At 38.3% G+C, this 12089-nt stretch overlaps 1 protein-coding gene across 3 annotated transcripts in view; it reads left to right on the top strand.

The window, feature by feature from the left end:
* Positions 1 to 12089, top strand: part of ESRP1 (epithelial splicing regulatory protein 1) — a 39254-nt gene that overhangs the window by 7082 nt on the left and 20083 nt on the right. For all 3 annotated transcript variants that reach the window (XM_019495802.2, XM_006273951.4, XM_014611661.3), the window contains 6 exons: positions 5608 to 5706; positions 5832 to 5886; positions 8237 to 8347; positions 8451 to 8583; positions 8668 to 8710; positions 10823 to 11124. In XM_019495802.2, the coding sequence (XP_019351347.1) occupies positions 5608 to 5706; positions 5832 to 5886; positions 8237 to 8347; positions 8451 to 8583; positions 8668 to 8710; positions 10823 to 11124 (743 nt within the window). The remainder of the gene's footprint in view (positions 1 to 5607; positions 5707 to 5831; positions 5887 to 8236; positions 8348 to 8450; positions 8584 to 8667; positions 8711 to 10822; positions 11125 to 12089) is intronic.

Raw genomic sequence — 12089 nt, 5'->3', positions numbered from 1 at the left:
ACTTAGTCTCTTCTAATTCCATCATCACTATAGCCACCAATGAAACTTGAACAAAGTGAATGATTGTTTGGTGGACCGGGTGTGTGTGTGCACGCGCATGTGCATTGAAATTCTTTGATACAGATCTGCCTTGTGGACTTGAAAAAACTAGTTAGCAACACCTTTCTTTAAGCATATAATTTAGAGTGTTGTTTTGGTCTGTGAGTTTTGTCAGCTCTCTTGTTCTCAGTTATTTGTCTGACTTCTGTATTTCTGTTCCACCATTAGCTCTTTGTAAATCTACTCAGTTTGTCAAGTGGCCAAAATACTTAGTCTTTTTCTATGTGTTTCTGTAGTGTGCTTTAAATTATTTGTCAGGAGGAATAACACTTCCTTGGGCTACACTGCTGTTTGGTAGGGTTTTCATCTGCTAGAAACATCCATCAACTCATTTCAAGATTTTGGGAGGATCATATAAATGATTTTCTGACTTACAAAACAAATGTCAATAGGTCAAAAACATGTCTGGTCTTCAGAGATCTGCCAAAACAAATTAAACTATGTCCTGGTTATTACTAACAATACAAACTGGCCCATTTCACTTAAATTGCTACACTAGATAGTTTCATTCAACTATGAGACAATTTTGTAGCAAAGATGAGCAGATTGAGTAGAAAACTAACTCGTATGAACTTGGCATGAGTGGCATGAAATCATTTGGAAAGTTCTGTATATTAGAGCTGTATAATACAGAATGCTACCAAAATTAGAGTGGTTCCCTTGTATGCTCTCTTTGAATGAACACATAGATGACAGTACTTATCTGTATTGGGAAATGCATCATTAGTTAACTGTTTAGTTGAAAACATGTAAGTCCATGGCATAAATCAGCCAACTGCAAGTTATGATGCCTGACAATATATTTTGTATGGGGAAGGTAACCTTTTCTGGGAAAGAGCCGAGAGATATTGAACTGAATATCCAGAAGAACTTGACAGTCAACTGGATCAGCAAGCTACATGAAGTCTGTTGAAATTGGAATCCCTTTGTTACGAGACTTTGGTTTTCCTGTGAACACTCTAATCTATTTTTTTTATTTTTTTTTAAACCCACATAATACAAATCATTAGTTGTTCTCATGAGCAAAATATAACCCTTTATTTTTAAGAAAGGAAAAATAGCAATAGTTAAAACATTTTCAAATTCAAGAAATTGAGGGAGAACTGAGACTAGCTGTGAATCTCTTACCTTTCAGATAAATATTTCTGTTCTTGGCTGTTTGAGATCATAAAAATTAGCCAAATAGTGTGCGAGAGATTTTTGTTTATTTAGTGTGACCATGCAAATGAAAGTAATGTAGCAGTAACAAGAAAGTTAACTTCAAAGAAAAGCCATTAGAGAAATCATGTTCTTCTGGAAAAGAAGTCAGGGTTATCCAAAAAAGAATTTACCTTTTTGTATATGTACAGAAAGCTCAGCAGTGTTCTTGCACTTTACATACCTCGCTAACTCACTCCCTTTGATTTGCAAACCTTGCTAAGCCAGTTCACACTGTCATGAATGCCTTGAGGGTGGAGTGAATAAAGCTTGTGTGACTAAATTTAGTCAGAACCTCCTTTCCTTCAAGATCAGCCTGTAGAAGCCATTACATGACAAGCAGCTGGAGAAGATGCAGAGGATACAGTTGGAGAACAGCTGCTTTGCTTATTTCTGCATTAGGTTAGTGTAAAGATAAATAAGAATAGGAAATATGTTTATGGATGAACAGTCAACTACCTCAAAGACTGCACTCCTGTTCTGTTGCTAGTGTTTTTTGTATCTGTGTGCATGTCCTTTTTTTTCCAAAAGCAAATGAAAATCAGGACATGCTGCATAAAATCTGAATAACAACAACAGCAAAAAACATCTCAACAAGGTAGTAAAAAAACAAACAAACCTGTCTGTCTCCCAATTATAAACAAGAGCAGTTAAACTTCTAATTTTTGATAATTCATCTCCTGGTAGTGCCTGGGACAACTTGAATTGGAACCACATTGTGATAAACACTGTAAAAATAAAATAAATCATGTCCTGAAGGACTTAAAATGGATAAAACAAAGGGAAAAGAGGATGGACTAAGCAGAAAGACAAGAGATGGAGAAACACAGTAGGTGTGATAGGAAGAAGGGAGAAAATACAATTTAGGTGAAGGTGGGAAGTGTAGGTCCAACACCATGAAGGAGAGTACTGGAAACAGCTTATTCTCCTTGTCTGCAAAAATGAACCTAAGGTAGAGCTAGTTAAGAATCTCCTTCAAAGCTACAGGAGGCGTCAGCTGGAGTAAAATTCTGTAGTTCCTTGTTTCTGTACTTGCATAGCAGCTATGCCTTGCCTCTTGATCAATTTAAAATACAGATGCACTCATGTGTAATGTAATAAATAGACCCTACATCTATATATTGTCTATAGAGTTTAGTTATGCTGGACTAGTTGCCATTCACAATGAAAAGCCTTTACAACTTTAAATATCAATTCAAACTCTTCACAGAATCATAGAAAACTAGGCTTGGAAGGAACCTCAGGAGACCATCTAATCCAAGCCCTTGCTCAAATCAGGAGAATCCCCAACTAGATCATCATGGCCAAGACTGTTTTGCCAGGTCTTAAAAACTTCCAACGATGGAGATTATACAGCCTCTCTGGGTAACCTATCCACTGTTTTGCTACCCTCCTAGTGAGAGGTTTTTTTTCCTAATATCTAACCTAAACTTTGCTTGCTGCAGCTTGAGACCATTGCTTCTTGTTTCGTTACCTACTACCACTGAGAACAGTGTAGCTCCATCCTGTTTGTAACCATCCTTCAGGTAGTTTGAAGACTGCTATTAAATCCCTCTTCTCCAGACTAAATAAACCCAGTTCCATCAGCCTCTCCTCAGGAGTCTTGTGCCCCAACCCCCTAACATGTCTGTTGCCATCTGTTGGACTCTCCAGTTTGTCCACATCCTTTCTGTAGTGCAGGAAGTAAAAGTGTGGAAGAAATTGCTTCTCTTCCCAAAATGAAACTATACATCTATATATCTGATCCATTTAAAAAAAGCAAACTGTTTATGAAATCTGTGGAATGTTCTTTACTTCAAAATCACTTTTTCTCCTAAAGTAAAAACCTAAAACTTGTAAAGTGGGATGGTGAAAAATCATTGAAATGTAAAACCATTCATATGTGCTTGGCAGCTGTATGTGAATACAAGCCTTTGTCAAGAATAACTTTGTTTCCAACAATCTTCTTGTAATATGTACACAGAAATCTATTTTCCACTTAACCAGTGTTCCAAATGAATGAAAACTGATTCCAGTTAGTAAGAAGCAAAGTAGTGAAAATGTTTCTCTCATCATTCACCAACTCTCACTAATGTTGATTTTTAACTTTCCTTTTTTCTCTTACTTTAGCTAAATAACTTGTTAGCATACAAGAAATGAGTTATCCGAACTGAACCCCTGTGTTTACACTACAAATATTTCCTGAAGCTCCCTAGTAGCAGTGGTTAATATTTTCTGTGAACATTTTCAAAGAAAGTGTACAGTACTTAGGCTGCATAAAATATATGCACTGTTGTTTGGCACTTGTTTCATTAAAAAATGAATCTCAATTTTTAATTTCCTAATAAATAGGGAAACCACTCATTCTATTTAAATGTAAAGTGATTTTTACCTTTCTCTGTGAACGCTGGATGTGTTGAAAAGGGATACTGTAGGTTGGTATTAGTCAGGACTCTTGTCTGCCTTCTATATCAGGAAAAGAAGTGAGGAATTCTAGACTGAAGGAGTAATTTTTAAGAATAGATTCTCTTAAACTTTGCTTAATTGATTTTGAGGGGAGAAAAAGCCATCTATAACTTTTAATTGTATTTATTAGAGCAGGGCTGTCCAACTGGTGGCTTAAGAGCTGTATGCTGCCCCTGAAGGGTTAATGAAGGGTTAATTTGTGGTCCCCTGGCTTCTACCCAGCTGCCATTTCTTTCCCCACCGCAGAGGGCAATGTGGTACAGCACAGTACAGACCATGGCCTGGGGATGCTGAGCAGGGTGGCACACTGGTGGAGCCCAATGGCTAGGGAGTTGAGGGTGAGGCTGCAGCACCCATGTCCTGCACAACATGCAGCCCTCCACTGATGTGCCCCAGGGGGAGTATGGACCCTGACTGGTTGGAAGTTGAACAGCCCTGCATTAAAGTATGATATTAGAACATTAAAACTTCTAAATTGGACACTTGGGTAGAAAAACATCTAGCAAAACGTATTAGGTAAGGAAAGATATCCATGGGGGGGGGGGCAGAAATATTTCATGGCATCTTGAACTAAGCATCCATCATAAAAAAAAAATAGTCTAGGTGGTTTTTTTTTTTTTAAACGTATGTGTTGTTGTTGTTGTTGTTATTAGTTTGGGAAGAGAACTTGAAGATTAGAACTCGCCAAAATGCACAAACCCCAGACAAAACCTATTTGGCTCATTTAGTCTTAAACTCATGTGTTTCTGGGTCCACAGTTAGTGGTCAGGGCCATGCTTCTGGCTTTGATTTTTTTTTTCTTTTTTTTTAGTAGAGATTTCAAAATGCCCCATGTATATTTTAAATGAAAAACCATCTCTAAGGTCATGAGTTGTTACACCACATGTATAACACTTCCCTCGTTAATTTTCTGTACCCCAGTTCCTTGTAGTTTGTGTCTTTAGCGAAGTGAGATTTTTTTTTTTTCCAATTCCAAAAGGCAAACGGCATGAAATTTTTTTTCTAACAGCTTTATGTGAAAGCAACCAACCAGATTTTTAGAAGTAGGATCATTTCTTCTTTCCCTCCCACCTACCTGTTTCCAAAATACTTTATCTAACTGGGGACAACTGCAGAACATTTTAATGTACTCCATAATGGAAACAATGGTTTCGTTTTCTTCACTTGGATAGCAGTGCTGCAAAGATAGTGTCCAGTGTTCCTACAAAATGCCTTTCCTGACCCTTTTAATTTTCTCATCCTTGTCATTCACTTCTACTTATTCCAAATAATGGATCAAGTTACTGTTTCACTAGGGTAATGTGCCCTTACCCAATTCTTGCTACATCTCAATACCAGGTGAGCAGTGTTTTTTGGGGTTTTGGTTTGGTTTGGTTTTAAAACTTGTAGAAGTGGACAAGGTGCCATGAACTGCATCTTTGTATAAAGTGTATGGTAAAGGCAAGGAATGAATGACTTGTAAGGGACTGTTTCCTGTATGATCTATATTTAAATACTGTGACCTTAGTTTTAAGCTTAGGGATATGGTTTTAACTCAGCCTTTTTCCTCCCCCATTAAGCATAGCATACTAGAATCTTGCATTTGAAATAACTAGAGTCTGTGCAACTTTCACCCAGATCTACCAAATATCTTACATTTGTTGCTGGGATCTCCACTGTTGCCAAATGCTTTCTGAAGTGATCTTGTGTTAAGTAATGGTGACTGAGGATTAACGTAGCTGAATTTTTATTCAAATCATGAATGAGAATGGATTAAATGTTATGTTGATTGAGTCAATGGCAATATGAATGTTTGGCCCTAGCGTGTGGGAGAATTCTTTGGTAACAAACTTACTCAATAACTATTGACTTAACTCCAAAATATAGATTTAAATCTTGACAAGAGGAATCCAACATTTCACTATGGAGCTTCTCAGGTTGAAGATATGGGCAATATTATTTTAACATTAATTTCGGAACCATACAGTAAGTGGCCATAGTAAAATAGTTTGCTTTTTTGCATTTTTGTTTTTGTGGGGGTTTTTTTGTTGTTTGGGGTTTTTTTGCTTTCTTGCATGCTGGATAAAAATAATTTCTGATATGTTTTGTAGATCACAGATTTTCAGATCCAGAAAGGGTGAACTACAAATTTGAGAGTGGTCCCTGGTACGTACCTCCCCTTCTTTTTGGACATAAACCTTCACAGCATCCCTGAAACCAGACCTACTCTTAAAATTCTGTATTTGGCTACATTTGCAAAGGTTGTCTTTTGCATTTGTTCATATAGCCTCTTATGTTTCTGCGCAGCCTGTTTTGCAAGAACTCAGTAAGTAGTTTAATTAGGAGGAGGGACAAAGAGATGAAAGATATGGTAAAATAAAACCAGATGCTGAACGTCTTTTTTTCATCTTATTTGTTACTAGCTGCTAGTTTCCGGACTGTGCTCATTATCATCATGAATAGTGAACACACTCTGCTATTATATAAGAATGATTTTAAACTCTTGTTAAACAGCATCTTAATATTGGCTTTCATTTTAAAGTAATGATATGAAAAGTAATTGCTGCTAAATACAGCACAACTGTAAACATTTTCCTGCATGCATGAATCTAAAGATACTGACAGGCAATGGGAGTTCTATGAGTAAATTACATAAATATAATGTCCTTTTGAAAATGTTTTCAGTGATGATAACAAAGCTTAGATAATTACAATTAAGGTACAAGCCTCTTAATGATTGTTCTCACCTGTTTAGCAAATGAGCTTCTAATGATATCATTAAGTTATTAGTACTTTTTAAGTACTTTTTGCCCACAACAGACTGATATTAGATCTGCCCTTATATTCATGAATGATCTTGAAAAGGAAATAAGCAGGGTGTTATCGAGAGAGGGAAATGGTATAAAAGATGATAAATCTTGGTAGCAAATAGCAAAATGAGATTAATTACAGAAAAGTTCTTTAAGGGGAAAACAGACTGCAGTAACAAAATAGAGGGTAATGATAGTTGGCAGATTAGGTGAGAGCTTGCAGTGTGGCAAAAGAGAAGTTACATTTGCTTTCAGAGTTGTCTGTAGTCAGAGATCTGTAGTCAGAAATGTTAAGCACTTGTATTCTGAAATAGCAGGGATTTTGTGCCTTCCTATATGTTCTTGTTCATCTTCTAGCTTTCTATGCATGTGCCTTAAACATATTCGTTAATGCTTGAAATGGACTTAGAGACCAAAATGCACAAAATCAAAATTCTGTCCTTTTTCAAAAAAGTTCTCTATGAAGTGAGTCCACCTCTATTGCTGTTGAATAACCCATTGCCCTTTATAATGAGCTGGATAGCTTCACTCACTTTCTTCCCCCATTTTTGCTATTACTGGCAAAAGTGATGTAGAGGAGTCTTAATAATAAGAGAGAACTTTATTTCTGGATCCCAGTTACCTGATGTGGGCCAGGGTCATGAGAGACTAATACTGTCTCATTAGGAAGGGCAGTATCCATATGACAGACAAAAGCTGCTTAAATTTCAGTAGAACCATCATCATTAAAGGGAACTAATAAGAGAATAGAGTGATTATGTGAAAAGTAATTTTACTACAGTGCAAGTATTGCTCCCAAAGCTAAGCAGCATAACAAAAGCTCATGCAACTTCCAAGCCAGTACAACTGTCCGTGGCTCCTCTAGGAAGATAATCAGCCATGGGAAATGTTCCTTATAGCTCGGGCTGGGCCAATTTGTAGCTGTCACAGGTTCCCTATTGATGCCAACCAGCTGCTGCTAGCTGAGCTATTCCTGCACTTGAGCAGTCATTGTAGCTTCTGGCCACATTGGTAGGAGGAGAAGTATGGTAATAGCATGAGCCAATGAACTGGAGTTTTAACTTCTTTGGGCAGGGACCATGTTCTGTGGTTAGGAAAACAGCTTGTACAGCAGGGACATTGAACCATAACTGGATCTCCTTGATACCAAAGCAGTACAAATAATAATTGACACTAATTTCCCCAGTCATTTTGGCTGAGGGAGGTAACCTCCAGCTTTTATCTTCGCTTTAGAGATAGGAAAATTATACTTCCACAGTATGTGATGAAGCTTAATTTGTTGACCCTGGGAGAGCGCTATGTACGTCTAAGGTACAATGTGTGTGAGGTGTCTTGGAGGCACAAATCTAAAGGAAATGGAGGTGAGACAAGGAGGAGGGAAATAGCATTGCATGTTTTTGATATACCTCTGGACAATGGAGAATGGATAAATATATGGAAGAAAGGAAGAGGGGAGAGAGAGCATATTTGTTAACAGAAGTGGAAAGGAGGGAAATTGCAGAAGGATGGAGAAAATCAGATGGAGAAGGTAGTTATGATTTTTATGTTGGTTTGCAGCTTTCCGGCCAGTGGGAAGCACTTTTGGACAAAATATGGACATAAGGTTAAGGTTGTGAATAAATGTCACGGCTCTAGTCTGTGTGTGACAGTCATTGAAGATGGGGAAGCTTCAGTATGTGACTCTTTATTTTTGTTCTTATCTGCAGCAGCAAGATGGACCTCATTGATGATAATGCTGTAATCCGAGCAAGAGGCTTACCATGGCAGTCATCTGACCAGGACATTGCAAGATTCTTCAAAGGCCTAAATATTGCCAAGTTAGTGGCCAATGGTTCTCATTACAGCTTTTTTAAGAAGAAATGGTAACTTCTCTGCTTCAGTCACAGTCTCATCCCATTTCTTATTACTTCACTCTTAAAGGGGAGGTGCTGCCCTCTGCCTCAATTCCCAAGGTAGGAGGAATGGGGAAGCACTTGTCAGGTTTGTGAGTGAAGAACACAGAGATCTAGCACTACAAAGACACAAACACCATATGGGGAATAGGTACATAGAGGTATGTATAATTGATCTTCAAAGTATCTCCTTGATTGGGCAGCTAGCAACATGCCAAGCATAACCAGATTTCCTCTTTCCATAGGTATACAAAGCAACAGGTGAAGACTTCCTTAAAATTGCAGGAGGTAATCTGGCTCTTTTGGTTGGTGGAGTTGAGATTCTGTTCCAATAAGTGCCTGTTAGTTTATAGTTGTGAGTTAAACATTTCTGTTATACGAGGTCTGACTGGCTCATCAAATGACTAGGCAGTTGTTGTCCTGAGACTGATATTCTGCTGGCTTTGATTTGTCTTATGGTTTAGCCTCCCTTTCCTACACCCTCATCTCTACCTTTTTGCTGTGACTCATCCACATGTATAGAATCTGTGACTTCCTCTGTCAAGCAGCATTTCCCAACCCATGGGTCACGACCCAAAAGTGGGTTGCAAGAACATATGAAAGGGTTGCAAACAAACTTTAAAAATGAATCAATGAACTTTAAAATGGATTCACTGTTAAAGGAGAAAAATGTGAGAAACCAGGGCTTTCCCCTTGCAGTCCGTAAGAGTTCCAGTTTGCAAGAGGCTGCTGGGGGGGGGCCATGGCCACCCTCTGCCCCACTTAGTGGGGGGGCTGGGACCTGGGGGAAAGAGGCAGCAGGTCAGGAGTGAGGGACACTGGGTTGGGACTGGCCATCAATGTTTACAAATGGGTCCTGGTACAAAAAAGGTTGAAAATTACTGCTCTAGAAGAGGGACTCTCTAGCCTGTGGATGTGATGTTTGACATAATGGTGCTCTCATCCCTGCAGAGCTGCTATCATATAAATATTTTCTACATGTTCTTTGTTCAAACAGTCATTCTTTCAGGGATTTCTACCATTCATACTAACCTGTTCCTGAATTTGATTTGCCAGGGTGGGCCAGGTCTTCACTTGAACTGAACTTGAATCCTTTTTCAGAATAGCAATGTCTCACAGTTTCACCTGTTCTTGGATGCTACAGACAAGCCTCTGAGAGAGCAAATGTGTTGCAAATAAGAAGGGATGGGCAAAAGTGACTTTTGAGGAAGAGCCTTCCACAAATATTACAAGGATACAGAATTTTTTTTATAAATCCTCCCACGGTCTCCTTTTTTTCAGAACAGCTCTGTTAAGGTAGCGAGTAAGATAATGCTTTTAGATTAGGGCACAGAGTTGCTATCCACATCTATAGTATTATAGTAGTGGCTGTAACTTGTCAGGGTGTTTTGTTTTGTATTGGATCTCCTTGGATGGGACAATTGGGAAGCCTGATTCTCCCCTTTCACTATCCAATTACCACTCGAATAGGAATTGCCTGCTGCACTCAAGGTGCAGGAGGCTCCAGTGACTCAGTACTTAGGAGGGGCATGGCTAAACTAGGAAAAAAAAAAGTAGTATGTCTTGTAATTGTCTAATTTTTACAGTGTGAACATCTTTGGAGGAGAGGACTACATTTAGGCATAAGTATCCAAATGCATACCTTACCTGGTCAACTAGCTTTGAACATGTCTGGGATACTTACGTTCTGGTAAAATTAGTTAAATGATGAGAGACTCATTGAGATATTGAAGGCAAAACTGGCAAGTTTCTATGGAAGTCACTGAAATATTACCTAGAGAAGTTGTGAAACCTCCATCACTGGAGGTTTTACAAGCAGATTTGACAAGCACTTGGTTACAGTGATTTAGATAGGATGATCTTGGTTTGAGCAGAGGTTTGACCATATTGCCTCATGAGGTCCTCTTCAGTATTTCTTTTTTTCTTATGATTCTGAGAAAAATGTATCAAAGTGGAACGTTCTAAAGTTCACTCTTTGCTGCTAACTCCCAAAGCAATGGCCTGGATGTATGATACTTAAGTAGCAATATTTTGGAAACGTGAATTTTAAAAAATATATATACACACCACCTGCTGCTCTGCTTCTGTGGTAAAGATTCAGATTTTGTTCATGGGCCTAGCCTGGTGTTCTCTAGTTGAATATCGACAGCTAATATTTTTCCCTTTTGGGTGATGGTGAACCTCTAATTCAAACAATTAAAGGAGCAACATTCCTAGACTTCAAAGAGTGTTTTATATTACTATATCTCTAGCTTGCAAAGTGGATTTTGAGTGGGTGAAGTAATCAGATTTCCAATTCTTGATCTTGGTTGTTAACTATCTGTGCAAGGATTCCTGTCTTGCACTTTTTCTCATATGGGGGTCTCAGCTTTGATTTTTTTTTTCTGTCTTTTATTAAAGGCACTTCCAATGAAGTAGCTCAGTTTCTATCCAAAGAAAACCAAGTGATTGTCCGGATGCGAGGTCTTCCTTTCAATGCAACGACAGAAGAAGTGCTAACTTTTTTTGGCCAGCACTGCCCTGTAACAGGGGGAAAAGAAGGAATCCTTTTTGTCACATACCCTGACAACAGGCCAACAGGTGATGCCTTTGTGTTGTTTGCTTGTGAGGAATATGCACAAAATGCACTAAAAAAGCATAAGGACTTGCTGGGGAAAAGATACATTGAACTCTTCAGAAGCACAGCAGCCGAAGTTCAGCAGGTAGGTTAAAAATGTACATGTGCCTTGCACTGTTAAGGCCAAAGAATTGGCTATGATACTGTTTGAGGGTGCTTGAGCAATCGCTTTGTGGCTTGTGTGGGAGTGGGGGTAGAGAGGGGAGGGAAGGTTGTGTGACCTTTTGTTCAGATTATGATCTGAAAATGTACTACATAGATTCTTTCATAATCAAATTTTTTTGATTCCACTTGTTTGTGGAGCAAGCTTATTGGATCTACTGACAGTGGTTGCATTTTTATTCCTCTTAGTACCACAGGCAGCATAATTAAGAGAATCATCAACAGGACTATTCACTGCATTTTGAACTGGTCATACTTCTGAAAGCCCTTTGCAGACACAGAGGAAGGCCTAGTCTGGTTTTTCAGTGTCATTGCTAGAAATAATGAAGGAGTAGAACTCTAAGCTGCCGTCAGCTACAATCAAATCTTGAAAATGGTCTACTTGACCTAGAATAGTTAGGACCCAAAAGCAGCTTTTCAATCCCATTCAGTCTCTAGAACACATTTGCATTTAAAGATAGTCTCATGCACTGCTACATCTCTAACCAAATTATGAAGTGCCATCAGAAAGCTAAAATTCTCTACTCTCCAGGGATAGGATAGCACCAACATGTATCTTTGTTTTAAAGTCAAAAGGATATTTTTCATTCCAAAACATCAGGAACCTGTTGCTATTAATTTTTTGACTATGTTATAAATGAGAGGGCAAAAAATGTGTGTTTGTACTTGACAATATACTGCATTGTAACAAGTAGAAATGGAGGAATACTATGTGAACATAAAATATGATGGTAGCTATTGAAAGTGCCTTAAGTGAAATGCTAGATGCTAAATTATAACAGCCCAAAATCTTAAAACCTTAAAAAGGAGAAGGGAGGCAGAAAAAGAAAAAAAAAAAAAAGAAAAAAAAAAAAAGTGATATGTGGGGAATGCCTTGTCTTTGAAGCC

Source organism: Alligator mississippiensis, chromosome 3 (genome assembly GCF_030867095.1).
Source record: "Alligator mississippiensis isolate rAllMis1 chromosome 3, rAllMis1, whole genome shotgun sequence".
Lineage (NCBI taxonomy): Eukaryota > Metazoa > Chordata > Crocodylia > Alligatoridae > Alligator > Alligator mississippiensis.
The sequence above is the reverse complement of the archived record's forward strand: the minus strand, read 5'-3'. Positions and strand labels throughout refer to the sequence as shown.